The sequence below is a fragment of the Herpailurus yagouaroundi genome, unplaced genomic scaffold, assembly GCF_014898765.1.
Source record: "Herpailurus yagouaroundi ecotype Mexico unplaced genomic scaffold, PumYag 162, whole genome shotgun sequence".
NCBI classification, from domain to species: domain Eukaryota; kingdom Metazoa; phylum Chordata; class Mammalia; order Carnivora; family Felidae; genus Herpailurus; species Herpailurus yagouaroundi.
The window spans coordinates 49,785,778-49,812,116 of record NW_024412403.1 but is presented as its reverse complement, the minus strand read 5'-3'; the positions used below and the strand labels follow the sequence as shown (position 1 = coordinate 49,812,116).

The window sequence follows — 26,339 nt, the reverse complement described above, 5'->3', positions numbered from 1 at the left end:
TTTTGGGACAGAGAGAGACAGAGCATGAATGGGGGAGGGGCAGAGAGGGAGACACAGAATCGGAAACAGGTATTATTTGGAATTTTAGACTGTACATTTGTAAAATCTTTTACATGAAATAGTCTAATTTCCTAAATGTAAAAAACATATTTATGAGTCAACTGGTAGCTTTTGGCTAGGTAAACCTGAATTATTTGCTATTCTTTTTTATTTTTATTTTTTTCAACGTTTATTTATTTTTGGGACAGAGAGAGACAGAGCATGAACGGGGGAGGGGCAGAGAGAGAGGGAGACACAGAATCGGAAACAGGCTCCAGGCTCTGAGCCATCAGCCCAGAGCCTGACGTCAGGCTCGAACTCAAGGACCGTGAGATCGTGACCTGGCTGAAGTCGGACGCTTAACCGACTGCGCCACCCAGGCGCCCCTTTATTTTTATTTTTTTTTTAGAGAGAGGGTACAAGTGAGCAAAGGGCAGAGAGAGGGAGAATCCCAGCAGGGTGACACACACACAACAGAGAGAGAGAGAGAGAGAGAGAGAGAGAGAGAGAGAGAGAGGCAGAGAGAGAGTCACCCAAAGCAGGGCTTGTGTTTTATTTATTTATTTATTTATTTATTTTACCTGACGTGGGGCTTGTGCTCACCCTAAGCAGGACTCCACCTGACCCGAAGCAGGCCTCGTGCTCACCCAAAGTGAGGATCCAGCTCACCGGAAGAGGGGCTTGAGCTCATCCAAAGTGGGGCTGGAGCTCACCCTGTGCAGCACTCGAACTCATCAACCATGAGATCATGACCTGAGCCGAAGTCAGATGCTTAACCATCTGAGCCACCCAGGCTCTGTTGACCATTCTTTAAAAAAATTAATTAGTTGACCTTTCTTTTCATATGAATAGTACTTGCTTTGTATAGAAAACAGAAATAAAGACAAGTGGAAAAAAGAAAACACAGAGGTAGTAAACCACCCTTAAAATTTAAAGTAGAAGATTTTGAGAGACTAATAAGTAACATTTCATTAAGTGGATTTATCCTGGCTTACTTAACTATTCTGTAGTTTCTGGGTAGAAATAGGCTACTTTTAGTTTGCTGCTTTTATAAATGATACCATCATGAATATCTTTGTGCATAAAACTTCTCCCTGTATTTCATACATTTCTTGGTTTAGGATTCCAAACATGGGATTATTTTGTCAAGAGCATAACAAACATTCATATATATTCTTCTTCTAGATTCACCAGTTGTTATGCCTTCTTTCAGTCTCTGTATACGTGTATGTAAGTGTGTATCAGATATACACATGTAGATAGGAATATAATACACATTTTTCCCAGAACCATTTGAAAGTAAATTGCAGACATGGAGTTTCACCTCTAAATACTTCAACCTGCATTTTCGAAGAACAAGGGAGATTCTTTTATCCCATGCTGTAATATTTTATGAAGAAAATTAACAGTAGTCTCATTTTATCAACGAATATGAAGTCTAGAATCCATCAGAATTCCTAAATGTCTCCAAAATGTTTTTTATTTTATTACTTTTTACAATTTAGTGGAGCACCTGGGTGGCTCAGTTGGTTAAATGTCGGACTTTGGCTTAGGTCATGAACTCAGGGTTCGTGAGTTTGAGCCCTGTGTTGGGCTGTGTACTAATAGCTTGAAGCCTGGAGCTTGCTTAGGATTCTGTGTCTCCCTCTCTCTCTGTCCCTCCCTCACTCGCACTCTGTCTCTCTCTCTTGAAAATAAATAAACATTAAAAAAATTTTAAATTTAGGATCAAATTGAAGTTTATGCATCATGTATTTTGGTTATTAAGTCTCAGTAGGCTCTTAATCTTACAATACCCCTGTCTGTGCCTTTTATTAAAAATCATGTCATTACTTTTTTGAAGAGTTTAGGCCAGTTGTCTTGTATAATGTCATGTGTTCTAGATTTTTATGATTTGTCTCGGTTTGTTCTCATGGATTAGGTTCACATTACGTTTTTGTCAAGAATACTTAATAGCTGATGTCATTTGCTTACTGCATCATATCAGAGGATACATAGTGTCTGCTTGTCCCTGTGTTGGTGGTTCTACATCTGATCATTTGGTTAAGATTGCTCTATTATGAAGGTGCCTTTCTCTTCTGTAGTTAATAATCGCCTGTGAACTTAATTATCTTGTTTGCATTGGGCTGACGCTAAGGCTGAGTATTGCTGGAAAAAAAAAATCACAAAACAGCGTCTATTTGTGGCATTATAAATTCATGACTATTAATCTCACTGGATTTCTGTACTGCAAGATAATCCTACTGTGTTCCTCTAGTCAGCTTGTGTTCCCCCTCTCCACAATGATGATTTAAGATCTTTCTCTTCTCAAGCCTTTGTTCCTTTATCTTTTGTATCATTTTGAAAAGGGGATCTTGATTTCTTCTACTTCCCAGAAGAAGGAAAGGGGTGCCTCTTCTTCCATCATAAACTAGCACAATGGAGCAGTTAAGAGTGCTGGCAATAGAGTTGAGAGTGAATGGTTTTGGATCCCACTTTCACTACTCACTCATTTCAGTTTGGGTTTAAATCATTCTATCTTGGTCTTAATTACAGAAGAATTACCATTGTACCTCATAGAGTAGTTTGTGAGGTTTAAATAAGGTAAATCATTGTAAAATCATTAGCATAGTGCCTGGTGTATAGTACATGTGCAATAGATATTAGCTCTTATACCATTTCTTAAAAAATTTACTGTGTGAATTATACTATCTTCTGTATCTTCATCCTCTCCTATTCTGTTCACCTCTTCCTTAGGCACTTAAACTTAACACAGATTTTTCCATTTACTCATCCCATTGTATTCTGGTTTCTGCTCCCACCATTGCACTAAACTGCCCCCGATAAAGTCACCGTTCCATCTCTAAATTCATTTTTATTACCCTTACCCTTAGTGCTTCCATTTCATTCTTCATAAGAGATCAATAGTACAGCTGTGAGCTCATCATTCTCTTGTAAAAACTAGTGGGTTTCAATTGTTTTTGACATAAAATCTCAAATCATTAATATAGTTCATTGGTCCTGCCTAACTACCCATACTGATCTTGTACACATGTCCTCTTCAGGCTAAGCACTTGAGCCCGCTAAGTCCTTTGATTTTCTTCAACAAGCTTTACTCACACCAGAGCATTTGCATTTTGTCCCCACTTTTGGACCACTCTTTATTTTCCACCTGTTTCTTTGGATAGTGTCTGGTTTCAGCTCAAAAGTCATATTCTCAATAAAACCTTCCCTGATCTAGTTCAGAAGAAGTGCAGCATCTGTACTTTAACTTCATATCACTTATTACAATTATAATTAAATAATGAATTAGGTAATTCTCTGGAATGTGAGCCCCATGAAGGCAGGCACTATAACCATCATGTTTATCGATATATCTCCAGATTCTGCTAGTACAGTTGTTTTGCTAGGAGGTATTTGATAAGTACTTGTTGAATGAAGAATGAATTACTATTATTTAGCCATAGAAATGTCACTTATCTCTGTATTATTTATTTGAAGTTTCTGTGTATTTTATGGAGGTTCCCCTGAAGACTTGTACCGCCTTTTTCCAGATGGTCTGAAAGGATAGCCTTAAGTGGCTGCTGCATACAAGTGATATCTTTGAAATTGATTTTATCTTAATTTCTTAAAAAAATGTTTATTTTTGAGAGAGAGAGTGTGAGTGGGGGAGGGGCAGAAAGAGAGGGGGACAGAAGCTCTGAAGCAGGCTCTGGGCTGACAGCAGTGAGCCAGATATGGGCTCGAACTCATGAACCATTAAGATCATGACCTGAGCTGAAGTTGGACACTTAACTGACTGAGCCACCCAGGTGCCCTCTTTAATTTTTTTAATTTAATGTATTTTTAATTTTATTTTTTTATATGTTTATTTTTGAGAGAGAGGGGAGAGAAAGTGCATATGTGTGGGAGAGGCAGAGAGAGAGAGAGAGAGAGAGAGAGAGAGAGAGGAACAGAGGATCTGAAGTGGGCTCTATGCTGACAGCAGAGAGCCTAGTATGGGTTTGAACTCATTAACTGTGAGATCATGACCTGAGCTGAAGTTGGCCCCTTAACCGACTCAGCCACCCAGGTGCCCCTTTAATTTTTTTTTAAAGTAAGCTCTGGCTCAGTGTGGGGCTTAAATTTAAGATGACCCCCCCCCCCCCCCAAATCAGGAGTCACATGCTTTACCAACTAAACCAGCCAGGCACCCAAGATCAGTTTTATCTTTAAAATATTTGAACACTTTGCTTTGTGTTTCCTAATATTCTTTTTTTTTAAAATATTTTATTTTATTTTATTTTATTTTATTTTATTTTATTTTATTTTTTCAACATTTATTTATTTTTGGGACAGAGAGAGACAGAGCATGAACGGGGGAGGGGCAGAGAGAGAGGGAGACACAGAATCGGAAACAGGCTCCAGGCTCTGAGCCATCAGCCCAAAGCCTGACGCGGGGCTCGAACTCACGGACCGCGAGATCGTGACCCGGCTGAAGTCGGACGCTTAACCGACTGCGCCACCCAGGCGCCCCAAAAATATTTTATTTTTAAGTAATCTCTATACCCAATGTGGGGCTCAAACTCATAACCACTCGATCAAGAGTTGCATGTTCCACCTACTGAGCCAGCCAGATGCCCCTGTTTCTTAAGTCTTAGACTTATTTATTTATTTAAAAGTTTATAAATTTATTTTGAGAGAAAGAGAGCACATGCATGCACATGCAAGCTGGGAGTGCAGAGGGAGAGAGCGAATCCCAAGTAGGCTCTGCACTGTCAGTGTGGAGCAGGACATAGGGCTTAGACTCACAGACTGTGAGATAATGACCTGAGGCTAAATTGAGTTGAATGCTTATCAACTGAGCTACCCAGGCACCGTCTTACTTTTGTTAAACAATCCCTTGGGGTGCCGGGGTGGCTCGGTCAGTTAGGCTTCGGACTTCGGCTCTGGTCATGAGCTCACATTTGTGGATTTAAACCCCCCTGTCAGGCTCTGTGCTGACAGCTCAGAGCCTGGAGCTTGCTTCGGATTCTGTGTCTCTCTCTCTGTCTCTCCCCTTCCCCGCTTGTGCTCTTTCTCTCTCTCTCTCTCTCTCTCTCTCCCCCCCCCCCCCCGTCTCTCAAAAATAAAATAAGCATTAAAAAAAAAATCCCTAAAACTGGTTACAGGACAGCTTTATAGATAAAATAGAACAGACACTCTTCTGATCAAACATTTCCAATTCTTTAAGACATTTCTCATTTGATACTGTCTCAAGTCCACTTGGTAGCCTATCCAGACTACTGCAAGAACTATTCTCTGGTTCCAGAACTGAACATAGCTCTTCAAGTATTACCAGCAAAAGATTTATTGAATGAGTAATGACCAAAATGTAATGAGACAAAAAGCTGGAGCTGCTTGCATTTATCAGTTTTACTTATTAAAAGGGTATAGGTACAGTAAAAATAAATGTTTTAAATCGACCTATTTGTAGAAACGAGGTAAAATTAAGTCTGTATCTTAAGACTATGAAGACTTAAGACTATGTAGCTTTAGTAAGGCTGTAGATGATACACGTTTCACCTGTAGTTTTAATAATGCTTTCCAAATTAACAAATGCTAAAACAAAATACATTTACATTGCAGAAAGTGGTTGCCTTTGTGATGAGATATGCAGATGTGTACAATTGTTTTACTAAAAGTGTAAATAGGTGCAGATGGGTTACCAGGAATCTCAACAGCTATACATGTGTGTGGCCATAGTTATAGTATACTAGACAGAATTCTGAAGAAAATTCCAATATAAGTGAAATAGGCTTTACTTTTTAATATATATTTGAGAATGGTTAAGCACATATTTTACTTATTTACCGCTCTAGTTAATTGCTTCAAGAACTGAAATTAAGAATTCCTGGAGGTTTTCTTTTGGTATAGTTTGTGATTAATCATGTATTATACACTGTTTAGTACTTTATGTGTTAATTATTTATGTGTGTAACAGGCAACTCAAAGTTGTGTTGACGAATGTCCTATGGACGGATTTAGGACGAAAATTCAGAAAGATCCTACCTAGAAACGATGCTAATTTGTGTGATGCCAACAAGGTGCAATCAGACTCATTGCCTTCGACATCTGTTGACAGCCTAGAGACATGTCAAAAATTAGAACCTCTTCACCAAAGCCTTAATTTATCTAAAAGGTATGTTGTTCAGTATTGATTTTGTTCAACTTACCACATTTGAAGTAGTAAAACTCCAATAATCTTAAAATTGTTAAGATTGTTGGAAATGATTTTTAAGAAAATCTGCATATACAGGTGTGCCCCACTCTAAAGCAAATCATAAAGCTGACAGTCTCAATTTACAAAGTTAATGGTATTTTTGCATTTCATTAAGTTGACATAGAATTATTTTTAAAACCAATTATCATTATGTTAAACTTATAATTTGATTCACATACACATATTTTTATAGATTCATTTATGATATAAAATGAAGATACTTATATATATAGGTAGGTAAGGACCTAGATTAAATAATTTACGAAAGATATGTTAAAGATGGAGAAAATAAAGGTATATATATTTATCTATTTATGCCTTGATAGAGTTGACAGAATTAATAGTTCATTTTTTATTTTCTGCATCTTTAACGTATCTATTAAATAGTGTTTAATATAGTCCTTAACCACTTTTGACTTCGAGTTTTCTTGTATTTTACATGCATTTTTAAATAAGTGAGGTGATATTAAAATAATACCCCTAGATTTTTAATAGTAAATATGCAGTTTAATTTTATAAATAAGACCAGTTTTGTTTTATATTTTTTAAAGGAATTGTGTATGGAATTTGGGGCTAAATACTGGGAATTAGCTCTGGGAATTTGTTATCTGTGACATAATATTTTTAATGTGTTTCTACTTACAGTTTTAACCCTTAATGTTTTGATGGAAATACTTAGCTTTTAATTAGAAAAATTTGTCATTAGCTAGGTAGTGCTTTGGTTATATGGTCTGTAATATATAAGTGCTTTAAGCCAAGTCCAGAAAAAAACTGACAAATTTTTAAAAAATGTTTTATTTATTTTTGGGAGAGAGAGAGATAGAGATAGAGAGTGTGAGCTAGAGAGAGGCAGAGAGAGACGGAGACATAGAATCCTAAGCAGGCTCCAGGCTCTGAGCTGTCAGCATAGAGCCCAAAATGAGACTTGAACTCGTGAACCACGAGATCATGAGTTGGGCTGAAGTCGAATGCTCAACTGACTGGGCCACCTAGGCTCTCCAAAACTGATAACTTTCAGCACAATTATTTAAAAAATAAAAGTAGAACTCTGTCAAGACATCTGGATATAGTATTACATGTTAATTTTAAAGGAGGATACCTCTTTTAGAAAAGGCAAAAACAAAGTTAAGTAGAAGAATTTCCTTATGTGTTCATGAAATTAAAATTTAGTATGAAGTTAAAAGTCTCAATAAAAGTAATTTGGTTTTTATAGTATGTGTCTGTGGTTTTTTTCCTTTCTGTCATTACCAGCTAATGGAGACCTTTTCTCTCATCTCCAGGGGTCCTAAATTGAACTGTTCCAAAGTGAATGCATTTTCTTTCTTCTCAGACTTATTCCTATTTCTGTATCCCCTCCCTGTCTGAATATATGACGACTCTTTCTTTCTCACCCTTTATATTCAGTCTTTTTTCATGTGTAGTTATTTTTGCCTCCTAAATCAGTTTTGAAATGATCTCTTCTCCACTTTTATTGCCACTGCCTCAGTTCAAGCCCTGATAACTTTGTGCCTTTATTACTATTAGTATTGGGCTTCCCATGTATGGCCTTTTCTTCTTAATAATTTCCCTATATTGTTGTTGAGTTAATCGTTCTGAAAGGCAGATGTTACTTTTAGCTCTCTAGTTTAACATCTTTCTGTGGCTCCACATAACCTTCAGGATAAAGTTCAAACTCCTCACTTTAGCATACAGGGTCCTTAATGGTCTCACCTTTGCCTGTCTCTAGCTTTGTGCCTGTCTACACATTCATAACTGAGCTTTAGTCTGTAAGAAACTGGTGGTAGCTCAGTAAATGTATAGTGCTGTTGTATACCTCCGAGCTCATTCTGTTTGCTCTCTTATCTTGGAAACTGTTCTCCTTTCCCATTTACTGATATTTTTTAGTCTTTAACATTGAACTCATATGCCATCTTTTTGGGACAGCTTCCTTGATTCCACCCTCCTCATTTGCATTTAATCTCATTTTTTGCTTTGTTAAGCAGCCTGTTTATATACCATAACACTTATCACATTATATTATGAGTTTTAGTTTTTCTGCCTCCCTGACAGTAAGCTTCACAAGGGAAGCTTACAGGGACTACATTTTATTATTTTTTACTCTGATACTAATACCTAGCACATTGCTGGGTGCTTACTAAATGCTCAGTTTTTGCTGAATTCAAAGAAGGTTGCTTCTCAGCAGAGTTACATCTCCAGTCTCTTTGATTAAAATGTATTTTCATCCATTAGAACCATTTATTTGCTCTGTAATTTTGGTGACAACCAGGAAAAGGGATATTACAAGCTTCCAATAAGAATACTGGAGAATAAGAATACTGGAGAATAAGAATACTGGAGAACTGAACAGTTTAGGGTATCGGTTTGGACAGTGTTTTCTTTCAGAGACTTACTTGCTATCTGGAATGATCTGGAATATCTGGCTTGTTCTTTCTTCAGACTTAGCTTAACTTTTGCTTTTTGTTTTACTTTCATTTTACTTAGCTAGGACTTCATTATTTCAGAAAGATGAAAGGGAGAAAAATTTATTTTTGGTTTTCAATTTTATCTTAAAGTGTAACTGTTGAGGGGCCCCTGGGTTGTTCAGTCAGTTGAGTGTCTGACTGTTGTTTTTGGTTTAGGTCATGATCCCAGGGTCTTGGGATTGAGCCCCGTGTCAGGCTCTGAGTTGAGTGTGAAGCCTACTTAAGATTCTGTCTGTCTCCCACTGCCCCTGTCCCCACTGTACACTATTTAAAAAAAAAAAAAAAACACAAAAAAAAAAAAAACCCAAAAAAAGATCGACTATTGAGTCAACCAAAATTACTCATTCAGTCCCCCAAATGACATTTTTTAGAAATTTTATTTGCATTTTAGATTTTTTTAAATGTTTATTTTTGAGAGAGAGAGGGAGAAAGAAAGAGAGCAGGGGAGGGGGCAGAGAGAGGGAGACACAGAATCTGAGGCAGGCTCCAGGCTCTGAGTTGTCAGCACAGAGCCTGATGTGGGGCTCAAACTCATGAACCTTGAGATCATGACCTGAGCTGAAGTTGAATGCTCAACCGACTGAGCCACCCAGGTGCCCCTTATTTGTATTTTGTTGGGTTTTATATCAGGACAATTTAGAATTTTAATTTCTGAACAATATTGAGAAGAAAAACAAAACATAATCCAAATCTGTCTTCTTAAATAGTGAGGAAAAGGGTGAAGAGTTTTAGAAATATGAAACTAGCAGTATGTGGAATGCACAAATTTCTTTTAAATAAGTAAACAATATTTTAGTGTAGGTTTTTATTTCCATATGTGATTCACATCTATTTTCCTGAGAGATAACTTTGAGGCATTGATAAACCTTGATCATTAGGCAGGAAAGAGCCTTGTGGGACACATAACACAAGGCTTTTGAGAAGATAAACCATCTTTCTCTTCTTTTCATCAGTTGGCACCAGAGATTATTAGAGAAGTATGGAGACAGTGTACTACCCATATTGCATTAAGAAAAGTTAGGTCCTAGTTCTTGGAATATCCCTAATTACATTTATTCATTTGTCTCTTAAATTTACATATATTTGAAGTTTAAAAAAAATACACAATTCAGATGTTGTGATGGTAAGACTTTTGGGACACTATAGTATTCCTGTCACCTTTCAGCCAGTGTAATTTTATTTGAGTGATAATTTATTCATTTAAAATTAGCTTAGTAAAAGAAAGGAGCAAACTTAGAAAATCTGTGAATAACAGTTACTCAGCAATTAAAATTATTTTCACTATATAGCTTAAGAAACTGATTTAGGGGGCGCCTGGGTGGCGCAGTCGGTTAAGCGTCCAACTTCAGCCAGGTCACGATCTCGCGGTCCATGAGTTCGAGCCCCGCGTCAGGCTCTGGGCTGATGGCTCAGAGCCTGGAGCATGTTTCCGATTCTGTGTCTCCCTCTCTCTCTGCCCCTCCCCCGTTCATGCTCTGTCTCTCTCTGTCCCAAAAATAAATAAAAACGTTGAAAAAAATGAAAAAAAAAACTGATTTAGAAAGTACATTTTCTTAAAAGTTTATTTTGTGTGAGAGAGAGTGAGAAAGAGAGCATGAGAGTGGGTGAGGGGCAGAAAGAAAGGGAGAGAAAGAATCCCATTCAGGGCTCGATCTCAGGGACCATGAAATCATGACCTGACCTGAACCAAGAGTCAGACGCTTAACCAGCTGAGCCATGCAGGTGCCCCATAAATGGCATTTTATTTTACTTACTGTTATTGTTTACATACTAAGGAAAAATTGGATAGACTGTAAAATGACAGTTTTTTTTTAGCACTTTCTTCCATATTGAGTTAGTATGAAGGATGAAATGTATACCTTTATATATTTCTTGTGAAAATTTAGAATATTTTGAAATTCTGGCTAGCCATGGAATTTCCATGACAGTGCTAACTTATTTAATTGTACACCAAAAGGTAGCTTAGGTATTATGAACTTAATCACCACTACCTGGATTTGTACTCTGGAAAGCTCTTACAGAGAGCTCTTTTTCTTCAAGGTAACCAAATTGCATGAGTTGCAAATGGTTGTTGAAAGATGTTTGGGCTGTGGCTATGTGTTGTGAAGAGCTGAGTGTACTAAGGGCATTGCTAAGTGTTTAGTTATGTACTTTTCTAATAAGATGTTTTCATCAGGATTACAGAGTATGATGAATTAGGACAATTAAGCACCATTTGCTCTTTTCTTTTTTAAGTTTATTTATTTATTTTGGGGGGTGGGGGAGAACCAGCAGGGGAGGGACACAGAGAAAGAGGGGGACAGAGGATCTGAAGTGGCCTCTGACCTGACAGCAGAGAACCCGATATGGGGCTTGAACTCACGAACCATGAGATCATGACCTGAACCGAAGTTAGATGCTTAACCGACTAAGCCACCCAGGAGCCCAGGACAATCATGCATCATTTGAAAGGATACTTTATAACTTTGAGGAAGACTTCAGTAATAGGAAAATTAAAGTGATTTTCTTCTCACTGTGTACCTACTATGTGCCAGGACTTATACCAACTGCTTTACATCTAATTTATTTCATTTAGTCTTAACAACTTTGTAAGGTAGGTTTTCTCCTAATTTTAGAGATGAAAAGATCAATGCTAAGGGGAATAAATTATAGTAAATAGCTTGCCTAAATTATATTATTAGGTGCCAAAGTAAAAAACTGACCCCTATTTTTTTTCTGACTCTAGAGTCCTTGTTCTTAACCCCTGTACCAGTGCTTTTCACTCCTCTGAAATTTAATTTTTTCGTAAGTAAAGTAGGAATTGGACTTTATTACTTATTATCTGTGAGATCTAAATTATTGACCTTTAAATATTCTACTTATTCTTTAATTTTTTTTTCTTGTGGTATTTTGTTCACGTTATAATAGAGTACTGTCTCACTGAAAGATCTACCACGGTAGAGATGCTGAGGGTAGTGGCTGGAACCTTCTGAGGACTCAAGGGCTCTCTAGGGCTCTTGTGCTTTAGAGTTGCGGGTTCTACTGCAGCTTGGTATATCATCTTTTCAACCAGTTTTGGGGTCAATTTTGATATTTTTATCTTCTAGGAAAAACTTGGCAGCTATTTGTTTAACCATTTAACTTTTTCTCTTCTAGGAAAGACTTTCAGATGTTTGTTTCAGCTATTTGTTAACATATTTGTCTAACTTAAAAGGTCTCATTTATCCTCCAGGGTTCTTTTTTCATATCTCCTTTGCTTTTTTCTTTCTTTAAATAAACCATACAAGAATAGGATGATGATCATTTATTACTCAGAAGAGAATTGTAATCTTTAAAAATTTTCCCTTTGCTTGCTGATATTTGTATTTTTTGTTGTTGTTGATTATTCTCTTCAGCACTTTGTACAAAAGTAATCTTTTATGGACTGCATCGCTCCTATTTGGAGGGACCGCTTTTTTAAGGGACTCAACATTCTAAAACATACTTAAACATAATATAGTCAGGCATTTAAACAGAGATACTACATGATAGTTGACATTTCTTTGATGTGTCTCCTTATGTGCCACAAATTTTCTCTTTGCTTAAATACTACAGTTTTTGGATTATTTTATTATGAGCCACATTTTAGAATTCAGTAATTATAGGGGACCATAAAAATAGTATATTATCAATTCTTAAAATGATTTATCAAGTTAGTATATCAGATTCTCTCATCTCTTAAAAGTAAATAAAACTTATTTACATTAAGGTATTGATCTGGAAAATAATAGTTCTAACCTGAAATAGTTCTAGCCTCTGCTAGCATTCCTATATTTTCCCTAAAATATTGAGAAACACAAGATGAGGTTTTTTTTTTTATTGAATTATAGTTGAAGTTTTTTAGTGAGTGAAGTTTTTTATTTCATAGCAATTTCTAGTGTGAGGTCAAATAAAAGAAATCTTGAGACTCCTTAGTGGTCCTATATTACTTACATTCCTACTTCAGATCCAAGATATTAAGGAGGGTTCTGTCAGGCGTCAGATACACAAAGCTCACAATGGCAACTAGGATCCTTGGAGATTTAAATCATATGAGAAGGTAGAAAAATGTATCTGCCTTCTCCTCCTTATAATTGGTGGTTATGCTAGGTAGCTAACTTCTTTCCCACTTTTTCTTTACTCAAACTCTGAGTTTCGGGGATTGTATTTACTACCTGCCTTTGCTTTTACATCATACATACTACTTTTTTTTTTTTAATGTTTATTTATTTTTGGAGGGGAGAGAGAGAGAGAGACAGAGCATGAGCGGGGGAGGGGCAGAGAAAGGGAGACTCAGATTCCGAAGCAGGCTCCAGGCTCTGAGCTGTCAATAGAGAGCCTGATGTGGGGCTTGAACTCGTGAACCACGAGATCATGACCTGAGCCAAAGTCAAATAAATGCTCAACCGACTGAGCCACCCAGGCGCCCCTATGTCATACATACTACTTAATCATTGCAATATTTTTTTGTGGAGGTTCTGCTGGAAAATGCATATTTTCAAGAATTTCCTGCGGTATCTATAGAAAAGCTCAGTTATCTGGATCCTCTGGCAACTTAGTATTAAGGATACCTGTAATGGAATGAAATAAAGAAACCAAAAGATAATAGGCCCAGGTTCTTCTACTAGGAGGAGTTATACCTTCAGCCATTTAATTTTTCTGAGATTTGAATTCTTCATATTTAAAATAAAGGTAAGACTAAATTATTTTAAAGTTTTCAAGATCTGAAATTCCATGCTGTCTAGAACATAGTGAAAAGAACATAATGCCTCTGTGTAGTGAAAATGAGTACCTCTAGGTACTACAGCAAATATAACAAAGTACAGGGAAGCTCACATGTTTCACTTAAATAGAAGCACTCAGGCCCTTTCTAAGTGTTTTTTGTTATTTCTCACAAAGGGTCAATAAAGTGTTGCAGGTGACATATTGATAAAGTCAGGGGGACATCTGATGAAGAGGAGATAGGAAAACTTAAAAAATTCAGTAACAAGAACTAAAAACCAATACAGTAATTTGGTTTGGGTTGTCAGTTCAGGGCCAAATAATTGCCTAAGGGCGTCATTATAGTGTGGCAAAGTATATAAGGTGTTTGTAAAAACAGTTGGCTAACCAAGAGAAGATTATATTATCCTCTTCCGTTTAAGGAGATAGCAGGCTTTTATGTAGTACATTTTGATGTGAACACCAATTTTAAAAAGTGTGGAGCTTTAAAAATACACTTTAATTATCTAGACATTTGATTTGTTGGCTCCTTCCTTGGTGCTGTTATATAAAGCATATATATTATAATCACTATATGTGCTGTTTTACTTATGGAATCTATCATTACCACAGATGCAATCTGAATGATGTCTTTCCTGTTGGATTTAGCATTTCTCATTTGCCAATTACAAGTATGTAATTATTTATCAAGAACCTTTCTGTTGAATGAGAAGAATAAAGATTTCTTGAATTGGTTTAAAGTACTCTGTGTTTTTAATAACTATTGGGGAAAAAGCATTTTTTGAGAAAAAGTGATTAAACTTTTAAGCACCCCAATAGCATCCATTAGTTTAGTTAAAGCCGTTACTGTGGCAGGCTAATCTGCGCCAATTTATAAGACACTAGTACTTCTAAAAATAAAAAAAAGAGTGTGTTCATACAGAATTTTGAGTGTTTATGGGTTGATTTCTAGAGTGGTATAGATGAAAATGTTTGAAAATTCAACTTCCTAGAATACATTTTTCACTGCAAACCTCAGTACAGTACAGTGTTTGTTATTTTGTGTGACAGGATACCCAGAGTTATATTGACGAATGTCCTGGGAACGGAGTTAGGAAGAAAATACATAAAGACCTCATCTGTAACTGAGGCCAGTTTGGGTGATACAGACAACTTGCAATCAGAGCAGCTTTCTTCATCATCTGATGGCAGCCTAGAGTCTTGTCAAAATCTAAATCCTCACAAGAGCTCCTTTTTATCTGAAAGGTATGTTTAGTGATAACTTTACTCAAAATAAATAATATATTTACTCTAATGAGCCTCTCTATTCTTCCCCCCATAGATGCATTATTCCTAACAGTGAGGCAGATGTGCTCTGTTGGCTAGTGTGACTTTTCTCCCCTGGTGGCTCGAGATGGCTGTTGGAACAAACAGTCTGTGGCTAATAATCAGTTTCAGAAAGTACACTGTACTTGTGTTTTGGGAAAATAGATGTAGACTTTAATGAAAATTTAGTTACCTATTTCAGTATTTCAATTTATGTGATATAATTAAGATTTGTTCCTCTGACATTTTTCTGTTCCTCTTCCTCCTCTTTCCTATTTATCCATCTGGCCATCTATTGGTCTGTTCATTCAACCATCTCTCCATCTTGACATAGTCACTGTTTTTATATCCAGATTCTAGAACTAGACCTGGCATTTAGTCCTCAGTAAATATTTGCTGAATGAATTGCTGAATGTGCTCCTCAAAAAAAATGGTTTGAGATTCCATTAACAAACATGGCCTGCTGAGCCAGTGAGAGAAATGGAAATCTGAAGTTGCTTTTGTTTTAACCTATAGGAGATGCTTCTGTGGGGACTGTAAATAAAAGAAATTGTGGGATAAAGCTAAGGGATGTCAGTTAATAAATACTACTAAATCTCTTAACTTTCTTTTACCATGAACTTCTCTTTTTAATTTCTTGCCTTGTTGCTAGTACAATAAAGTAGTTTTGATCTCAGTGAAAAATTATTGATCCAATCTTGTTTTTTGTTTTGTTTTGTTTTTTTAATTTTCCCTGAACCATCCAAAGGTAACTTCTAGTTTGTATTTCTCTTGCAAGCCTAATTACATTAAAGAGTATTTATAGCTGACTTTTTAAAGATTTTTAATAAATTTTTTACATTTCTAACATACTTTATTTTTATAAACTCTATTTCTTATGAATTTATAAATTTTACAAATTTTTCTCCTTTTGGAGAATATTTTATGTTTCACATCAGTTCTACTTAGTGAATTATTAATGGCAATTTTAACTTTATACTTTTTTTGGTCTTTTTCTGAATTTACCAGAAGAACTGAGTTTTAGTGTCATTATCCAATTAATAATGTATTTAATGTATAAATTAAGGTATAATTAGAGATGTTAGAAATGCACTTATCAGTTTGTAATATAGTTATTTTGTTTCTGCCTCCTCTACTAGTCCATGAGTTCCTTAAGGAGAAGCATTATGTCTTAATTACATTTATGCCCAGTGCTTAGCTAAAATACATACTTTAATTTTGTGCACTTGGATTAATATTCATGTCATTTAATCTCGAGCTTTGGTTTCCTGAGTTGGAAGAAGAGAAATGACCTTCGACCTTATACATCACATAGTTATTTATTATCTTTTTAATAAATATCACGTCAGAATTCTTTGTGCACGTAAAACATCATGCATTTAAAAATTTTGTTATTGATGATACTTTCTATAGAATAAGTCACTTATTATGTACTGTCCCTGTGGAATTCAAAAGACATCAGTGCACATTCATACTGTTAAAAAATAGCACTATTATGAGGATTCATTGGAACCATCAAATTATAATCTGTACTGTACAGGTTTTATACCAATTTGGGGCTAAGATTTAATAATAATATGTCTCAAATTTCTAGTTGTTCCTAAAATCTATTCAGTGAGAATTCTAGCTCTCTTCAAGTCCTTCCTAAATATTTATGAAATTTCCAGGTGGTATTTGATGTGGGCTCTGAAAATTCATTTTCTTGGTGGTTATTTGCTTTGTTTGTTGCATTTAGAATAGGCATAGACTTTGGAGCCTGACATCAGTATTGCAAACATGCTGATTTACCTTGGGCAAGTTACTGTGATCTTTAAAACACAGATAGTAACACACATCTTAGAAGATTATTGTGCGGATTTAAGGAGATAACTATGTGATGTTCTTAATATAATGCTTGAAATTTAATAGGTGGTAGTCATTATTTTTGTGTCTCTCTTATTGATACTTTTATCAAAAGTACCATTAAAGGCTGGTGCTATATGTTGATGCTACTGAAGTCTTCTATGGTGAGGATGCTAGTGTCTGATCCTGAGATCACTGTTACTCCATTACCATTACCAGTACTGCCAAGGCAATTGTCACAGCCATACTAAGTATTACCATTTGGTTTAAGGAGGAGTACTGTACTCCTTAAACCAAGCTTTAGTTCTCTTTTCCCTTAAGATGAGTTCACTTTGAGGAGAATCCAGAGTGCCCTATGGAAATAAATTGCACGTGTGGCCATACCATCACTTGAGTTAGATGTGCCCCATTAGAACTCACTATAGCATGGACAGGATAGGCTCAAGGATGGGACTCTTGTTGTAACCAGCCTCTTTCCAACCTGCCTATTTCAATCAATTATTGAAATATAAATTATGTAGATCTTTTTAGGAGACACATGTTCTGACATTATTGTAATTGTTGTTATTGCAGAGAATGTGGTAAACATGTCAGCTCTTTGTTACAAAGATAGAATGTCGAATAACAACTAAAAATTGGTGGGTGGGAGAATGGAGGCTATGACTGAAAACTGAGGAAGTTTTCTTTGAAAACCTAGCACTTATGCCCCTCATGATATTTGTGGAAAAGTGTTTTATAAAGGCTAAAAGTCTATTTATATATTTTTGAGAGAGAGAGAGAGAGAGGGAGAGAGAGAGGGAGGAGGGGGACAGAGAGGGAGACAGGATCCAAAGCAGGCTCTGTGCTATGGCAGAGAACCTGATGCAGGGCTTGAACTAACAAACTGCCAGATCATGGCCTGAGCCTAATTTGGCTGCTTAACTGACTGAGCCACCCAGGTGCCCCAAGGCTAAGAGTCTTATTTTAGCCTTAGCCTGTCTTTAGTGTTCAGAACTGTTATTGTTGACTATAATAATAACTTAAATGGACTTATGCAGGAAAAAGAAATTGTGTTTTATGCCCAAAATAAAGGAATAGTAAAAAAACATCACGAATGAATAGGAAATTTGAATTAAAATGATCTCTTTGAAGTAGCATATTTGTTTTTTCTAGTTGGCAATTAATTATTTTAAAATACTTAATTATTAAACTTTATAGTATCCTTTAAAAACTTTTAACTAAAATTTGTTAAGTATTTGTGATATTATACTGTGATAAATGAAATTCATCTCAGTCTGTTTGCTTAATTTCTTTCTCTGGTGCCTCAGTTTACCTCATATGTAAATCACAATAATACGTAGGTATGCTGGAGAATAAAGAATTAGCTTTTCTCTTTTAATTTGATAACTTGCCAATAAATATATTGAGATATATCTACTTTTACAAATATGTGTTTCCTTATGAGTGGACATTTAGGGTATTTTTCATTTTTTGTCTGTATAGCTTTGGTACAGTAAGTTTGTGTATTTTTATAAATTCTTACTGTGCCATTCATTTAACCAGAATTAAGTGTTATCATTGAAAATTTTTTTCAGGGGCGCCTGGGTGGCTCAGTGGTTAAGCGTCCGACTTCAGCTCAGGTCATGATTTCACGGTCCGTGAGTTCGAGCCCTGTGTCGGGCTCTGTGCTGACAGCTCAGAGCCTGGAGCCTGTTTCAGATTCTGTTTCTCCCTCTCTCTCTGCCCCTCCCCTGTTCATGCTCTGTCTCTCTGTGTCTCAAAAATAAATAAACGTTAAAAAGAAAATTTTTTCAGACTCTATTGGTAAAAATAAATATAACTTTACATAAAATTGTTTTCATTTCAGCCACTTTTTATTTTTAGTGAAGATGGATTTTGTATTTTTTATATAAGTTTTCTCTGTAGTCTTTGTATGTATTCAGGTGTTCTGCTTCTTACTGACTTGTAAGAACTCTTAATAAAGGTATTAACTCTTTGTTACCAGTGTGTTGGAAAAAATTTTTCAAGTTTCCTGTTTGTTAATTTTACTTTGTTTATAGTATCTTCTGTAGTATAATTTTATTTTATAAAAAATATGTTAGGGCTTGACCCCTGTGTTTTGGTTTATCCTTGGAAAGACCTCTTCAACCCCAAGTACAGAAATAGGTTAGTCAACCGGTGTCTTAATTTGTGATGATGTAGATGAGGTGACAGATCCAGAACAACAGTCTGCGGATCACTTTCTAATTCCTTTTTTTTTTTTTTTTGCCTCTCTGTAGTCTGGTATAAATGTCTTTGGATGGTTGGGTGGCTTTCACCTTTTTGCTGTTGTGAATAACACTGTTATGAACACTGGTATGCAGGCATCTCTATCCCTACTTATAAGTTCTTTTGCATATCTACCCAGAAGTGGGATTTCTGGATCATATAGTAATTCTATTAGTAATTTTTGAGGCACCACCATTACTCTTTTGTATAGTAGCTGCACCGTTTTACATTGCCATTAGTAGTGGTTAGGGGTCCCAATTTCTCCACATCCTTGTTAAAACTTGTTTTCTGTTTTTATGTAATAGTTATCCTAATGGGTGTGACATGGTAGCTCATTGTGGTTTTGTTATGGGTTTCCCTAATGATTAGTGATGCTGAGCATCTTTTCATGTGCTTATTGGCCGTTTATATATCTTCTTTGGAGAAATGTCTGTTCAAGTCCTGTGCCCTTTGATGAATTAGGTTGTGTTTTACTTTTGAGTTTTAGGAGTTCTCTATATATTCTGAATATTAATTTCTTGTCAGAAATATGATTTTGAAATATTTTCTCCCATTGTTCTCTGACCATATGATATGAAGTTAGAAATTATTAATGGAAGGAAAACTGGGAAACTCACAAGTTTGTGGAAATTAACATACTTAAAGCAACCAATGGGTCAAAGAAGAAATCACAAGGAAATTAAAAAATGGTTAAGAATGAAAGAAAATGAAAATATAGCATATCAAAACATATGGTATGCATTAAAAGCAGTGCTAAAGGCAAAATAAATGTATAGCTGTAGATGCTTACATTAAAAAAGAAGAAATATCTCAAATCAACAACCTGACTTTACAACTTAAGGAACTGGAAAAAGAATAGTTTTGCCAGATACAGGATTTCTAGTTGACAGGTTTTTTTATTCAGTACTTTGAATATACCAACCCAATGCCTTCTGACTACTATGGTTAGTGATGAGAACTCTCATAATCATATGGAGTGTCCTTGGTATGTGATGAGTCCCTTCTTTCTTGGTGCCTTCAAGATTCTTTGTCTTTGTCTTCTGACAACTTGATTATAATGTTTCTTGGTACAGGTCTCATTGAGTTTATTCTGCTTATAGTTCTTTGGACTTCTTGGATGTTTGTATTCATGTCTTTCATCAAATTTGGAATTTTTTTGTGATTATTTATTTCACTAATTTCTCTTCTCCTTTATTTTTTCTCCTACTGAGATACCAGTATTGCATATATTGGTCTGCTTGTTGTTGTCCCACAGGTCCCTTAGGCTCTATTCACTTTTTTCAAAATTTTTTTGATCCTCAGATTTGATAATTTCCATGATCATATATTCAAGTTCTCTTCCTGTCCTTCCTTCCCTTTCCCTTTCCCTTTCCCTTTCCCTTTCCCGTTCCCGTTCCCGTTCCCGTTCCCGTTCCCGTTCCCGTTCCCATTCCCGTTCCCATTCCCAAACTCAGGGTTGATGATGGACTATTTCTTCTGCCGGTTCGAATCTGCTTTTTTAAAGTTTATTTAAGTAATCTCTGTGCCCAATGTGGGGCTTGAACTCATAACCCCAAGATTAAGAGTCTCATGTTCTCCCAACTGATCCAGCCAGGTGCCCCATGAGTTTTTAATTTTAGTTATTATACTTTTTAACTCCAGGATTTCCTTTTGATTTATTTATATATTTTGCTTCTTGATATTTTTGTTTACCCATTAATCATTTTCTTGACTGTCCAAGACTTCCTTTTTTTTTTTTTTTTTTTTTGTAACTTTTTTTTTATATTTAAAACAATTTTTTTAATGTTTTTTTTTTATCTTTTGTCTGCTTTTTGAATTTTTTTCAGGGACATGTTCTGTTGATTTTTTTTTTTTTTTTCATTTTGAATCATCCATGGTTTCCTGTTTGTTTTTTTTTTTTTTTTTTTAATTTTTTTTTCAATGTTTATTTATTTTGGGGACAGAGAGAGACAGAGCATGAACAGGGGAGGGGCAGAGAGAGAGGGAGACACAGAATCGGAAACAGGCTCCAGGCTCTGAGCCATCAGCCCAGAGCCCGACGCGGGGCTCGAACTCACGGACCGCGAGATCGTGACCTGGCTGAAGTCGGACGCTTAACCGACTGCGCCACCCAGGCGCCCCCATGGTTTCCTGTTTGTATGCCTTGTGATTTTTTTGGTGTTGTTGAAAATGCAACATTTCAATCTTATTATGTGGTAAGTCTGAAAATCTGATTCTTCCCCTTCCCAAGGGTTTGCTGCTTTTTTTCCTCCCTCCCTCCCTCCCTCCCTCCTTTCCTTCCTTCCTTCCTTCCTTCTCCTCTTTCTCTCCCTCCCTCCCTCTTTCACTCTTTTCCTTCCTTCTTCTCTCTCTCTCTCTCTCTCTCGTACTTTATTGTTCACATGACTGTTCCACACATCAGCTTGATGTATAAATATAAGATCTTCCCAGGTCGTTTATAAGCTTGGTCTTTTTGTAGCAATTTTTTTTTTTTTAATGTTTATATTTGAGAGACAGGGAAAGAGAGTGCGCAAGCAGGGGAGGGGCAGAGAGACTGAGACAGAATCTGAAGCAGTCTCTGGGCTCTGAGCTGTCAGCACTGAGCACGATGTGGAGCTCACACTCAGGCTCACACTCACAAGCCGTGAGATCAGGACCTGAGCTGAAGTTGGACACTTAACTGACTGAGCCACCCAGGCACCCCTTGTAGTAATGTTTGTGCCTTTCTGAATTCCCTCATGTATGTGATTAGTTTCTAACAATCACAATCCTTAAATGTTTGGTTTCCAAAAAGAGAAAAGGGGAAAAATTAAAGGGGGGAGTAGATAAAACAAAATAGGTCTAACCCTTTAAGTCTCTTGGAAGTCATAAGTGTTGTAACAATGGTGGTGGTTGCTGCAACACTGGCTGCCTTTCTCTATGTCTGCTCATCCATGAACAGAAACAGCAATCAGTGATCAGAATACAGATACCCAATATTTGGAGAATAAGGTTCTTCTTGCTTACCTTGGTGATTGCAAGCCTGTGCAAACTATTTTAAGAACTCAAGCTTTGCTGCTTACTTTGTTGCTAGGGGTAGGGGACTGGGTCACTGCTACCACTGTTGAAGCTCAAATTGACCGAAATTAACTGTAACTTGCGGTTTAATCTTTTGGCTAGTAGTTGCAGGCCTTCAATAGACTCTAGAATCCCAAAATAGTTGCACAGACAGATTCTGCTAGTGTAGATGTTGTGTAGGTGGGAGGATGGTAGGTGGTTCTGACTCCACAGTCTTCCTGTGATCACTTGGTATATGTTTTATAGTTTACTGCACAGGGATCCTTGAGTTATTCTTGGTATCTGAATTTTTTAGTGCTTATAAATGATGTAAAAATTTCCATGTTCTTGAATAGTGTTGAAAATGCAGCAAATACTATATAATATTTTTTATTATAAGAGAATAATATAGGTTAGTAATTTTATATAGTTTTTTTATTTAAAATTTTTGGCCTAGTTTAATATAACCATTATGAGTTGTTTTGTTAATAATAATTATTATGAGTTAGAGTATTGTGTGTATAAAGATTTAATTCATTCCCTGGCTATTTTAATTAATACCAAATTGCTTTCCCAGTGTTTTCTATCAATTTATTTTTAAAAATTAATTTTGCTGATATATTATTGACAGAACATTGTATTAGCTTTAGGTATACAATGTCACCATTTTATGTATGTTTATATTGTGAAACTATTATTATTTTAGAGAGAGAGAGAGAGCATGCACAAGTGGGGGAAATGAGCAGAGGGAAAGAAAAAAGAATCTTAAGCAGGTTCCATGCTCAGTGTGGAGCCCAGTTTGTGGCTTGATCCCTTGACCCTGGGATCATGACCTGAGCTGAAATCAAGAGTCGGATGCCCAACTGACCCAGCCACCCAGGTGCCCCTATATTGTGATATTAATACAATAAATTTAGTTAACATTCATCAGCGTGCATATAGTTATTAAATTTCTTGTGATGAGAACTTTGAAGATCTACTGTTTTAGCAACTTTCAAATACACAATACACTGTTGTTTACTATGGTCACTATGCTGTATGTATGTTATACCCTTAGCACTTACTTGTCTTAATACTAGAAACTTGTACCTTTTTAATACCTTCTCTTCTCTCCAACCCCCCCCTTCCCTAAAACTACCAATCTATTGACTGTATCTAGATGTGTGGGTTTTTTTTTTTTTTTGACTAAAACAGTTGACAATTTTATTTTCACATTTCACAATACAAATAAAAATTGATAATTGCTTTTTTTTTTGTTGTTCCACTACTCCCCTGCCAAAACAATTCTGTCTTTGATAGGAAGGGAGAGCAAGTCTTCCTTGTCATGCTGTTAGAAAACACCCAGAGTCACAGCACCATGATCTACTGGTGAAGTAGAACATGTAATATAAAATGGATATAAAGATGTTCACATTTCTCCTTATCAGTCTTGTTGACTCTTTCCTGGCCAACTAGGCACTATCATGGGATAGGTAGGGAGGTCTCATCATTGGGGGCTCAGGCATAATTGGCAATTGGCCTCACATAGGTGGCCTCATTCCAGGAGCAGGTCCCACTGGCATCATCCCAGGAGGAGGAGGACCCATCACTGGCATCATGGAAGGGCCCCCCATATGAGGTGCTGGCATCATACCAGGGCAAGGAAGACCCAAGAGACTGGGAGGAGGTGGGATCATTGCCCCTTAGGAGGAGGAACAGAGAATCAAGTAGGAGATATCTTTCCTCGTTGAAATGTAGCAGCTGTTTTGTTGATCAGGCTCTGAGCCTGCTCTTCCATCCATTTCTGATAGTAGTCTTTCACATTCTCTTTGTGTTTCCTACCACTGCTCTGTGTCTTTCTCACAGATGGAGAGTCATGGTTGAGGTATGTGTTGCAGTAGTTACAGTAGAACTTAGATGTGTTGCTCTGTAGGCCATTGGCCAGTCCCTCCCATTTTTTTTTTCAAGGTTTTACACAAAAGTGAGATCATACAGTATTTGTCTTTCTCTTTTTGATTTATTTCACTTGGCGTAATGCCCTCAAGTTCCATCCATGTTACTGTATATGTCAGGCTTTTTTTTTTTTTTTTTTTTTGTGGCTGAATAGTATTCCTGTGTATGTGTCTTATATTTTCTTCATCCATTCATCTTTTAGTGGACATTTAGGTTGCTTCCATGTCTTGTCTCTTGTAAATTGCACTGCACTGAACATTGGGGCACAGATATCTTTTTGAGGTAATGATTTTGTTTTCCCAAGCATAAATACCCAGAAGTGAAAAAGCTGGAACATATGTCAGTTCTATTTTTAATTTTTTTCCTTTAAAAAAAATTTAAATTCAAGTTAGTTATATTTGTTAATATAGTATAGTGTTGGTTTCAGGAATAGAATGTAGTGGTTCATCACATATATATATATATATATACACACACACACACACACACACACACACACACACACACATATGTATATACACACACACACACACACACACACACACACACACACAAACACCCAGTGCTCATCCCAACAAGTGCCCTCCTTAATGCCCATCACCCATCTAGCCCATCCCCCCACCGACCTCCCCTCCAGCAACCCTCAGTTTGAGCTCTGTCTTTAAGAGTCTCTTATGGTTTACCTTCTTGTCTGTTAAAAACTAATTTTTCTGTCCCTTCCCCTGTGTTCATCTGATTTGTTTCTTAAATTCCACATATGAGTGAAATCATATTTGTCTTTTTCTGACTTATTTTGCTTAGCATAATGCACTCTAGTTCCATCCACATTGTTGCAAATGGCAAGATTTCATTCTTTTTGATCACCAAATAATATTGCATTGTGTATATGTATATGGGTGTGTGTAAATATATATATAATAAATAATAATATATTTATATTATACTTATTTATATTATAATATTATAATATATTTATATTACATTATAATATAATATTTATATAATAATATATAATATTATAATATATATATTATATTATAATATATATTTATAATAAATAAATACATATAATAATATATATATATACACATACATACACATACACACACACACACACACACACACATACACAACCTGTTCTTTATCCATTTATCAGTTGATGGACATTTGGGCTATTTCCATAATTTGGCTATTATTGGTAGTGCTGCTGTAAACATCAGGGTGCATTGTGCACCTTTGATTCAGCATTTTTGTATCTTTTGGATAAATACCTAGTAGTGCAATTGCTGGGTCGTAAGGTAGTTCTATTTTTAACTTCTTGAGGAACTTCCATACTGTTTTCCAGAGTGGCTTCACTAGTTTGCATTCCCACCAGCAGTGCAAAAGGGGAACCCCCATTCTCTGCATCCTTGCCAACGTCTCTTGTTGCCTGAGTTGTTAATTTTAGCCATTCTGATGGGTATGAGGTGGTATCTCATTGTGGTTTTGATTTATATTTCCTTGATGAGTGAAGTTGAACATCTTTTCATGTGTCTGCCAGCTATCTGGACGTCTTCTTTGGAAAAGTGTCTGTTCGGGGCGCCTGGGTGGCGCATTTGGTTAAGCGTCCGACTTCAGCCAGGTCACGATCTCGCGGTCCGTGAGTTCGAGCCCCGCATCAGGCTCTGGGCTGATGGCTCAGAGCCTGGAGCCTGTTTCCCATTCTGTGTCTCCGTCTCTCTCTGCCCCTCCCCCGTTCATGCTCTGTCTCTCTCTATCCCCAAAATAAATAAACGTTGAAAAAAAAAATTAAAAAAAAAAAGAAAAGTGTCTGTTCATGTCTTCTGTCAAGTACTTCATTGGATTATTTGTTTTTTGGGTGTTGAGTTTGATAAGTTCTTTATAGATTTTGGATACTAACCATTTATCTGGTACGTCATTTGCAAATATATTCTCCCATTCTGTAGGTAGCCTTTTAGTTTGTTTGAGTGTTTCCTTCACTGTGCATAAGCTTTTTATCTTGATGAGGTCCAGTAGTTCATTTTTGTGTCTTATATTTTCTTCATCCATTCATCTTTTTCCATCCATCCATCATCATTTTCACTTTTGTTTCCCTTGCCTCCGGAGACATGTCTAGAAAGAAGTTGCTGTGGCCGAGGTCAAAGAGGTGGCTGCCTGTTTTCTTCTCTAGGATTTTGATGGTTTCCTGTCTTAACATTTAGTTCTTTCATCCATTTTGAGTTTATTTTTGTGTATGATGTAAGAAAGTGGTCCAGTTTTATACTTCTGCATGTGGCTGTCCAGTTTTCCCAGCACCATTTGCTGAAGAGACTATCTTTTTTCCATTGGATATTCTTTCCTGCTTTTTCAAAGATTAGTTGGCCGTATATTTGTGGGTCCTTTTTGGGGCTCTCTCCTCTGTTCCATTGATCTCTGTGTCTGTGTTTGTGCCATTACCATATTGTGTTGATGATTATAGCTTTGTAATACATTTTGAACTTCGGAATTGTGACGCCTCCAGTTTTGGTTTTCTTTCTTTCTTTCTTTCTTTCTTTCTTTCTTTCTTTCTTTCTTTCTTT

The 26,339-nt window shown here is 36.3% G+C and overlaps 1 protein-coding gene and 1 pseudogene across 8 annotated transcripts in view; one reads left to right on the top strand and one right to left on the bottom strand.

The window, feature by feature from the left end:
• SENP7 (SUMO specific peptidase 7) overlaps positions 1–26,339 on the top strand; it is a 154,259-nt gene that overhangs the window by 70,721 nt on the left and 57,199 nt on the right. For 3 of the 8 annotated variants that reach the window (XM_040484379.1, XM_040484378.1, XM_040484377.1), the window contains 2 exons: positions 5,981–6,178; positions 14,491–14,685. The exons of 2 other annotated variants lie outside the window; for them this stretch is intronic. In XM_040484379.1, the coding sequence (XP_040340313.1) occupies positions 5,981–6,178; positions 14,491–14,685 (393 nt within the window). The remainder of the gene's footprint in view (positions 1–5,980; positions 6,179–14,490; positions 14,686–26,339) is intronic. 3 more of the 8 variants (XM_040484380.1, XM_040484384.1, XM_040484381.1) reach the window with 2 other exon arrangements.
• Positions 22,987–23,785, bottom strand: LOC121036444 (U1 small nuclear ribonucleoprotein C-like; annotated as a pseudogene).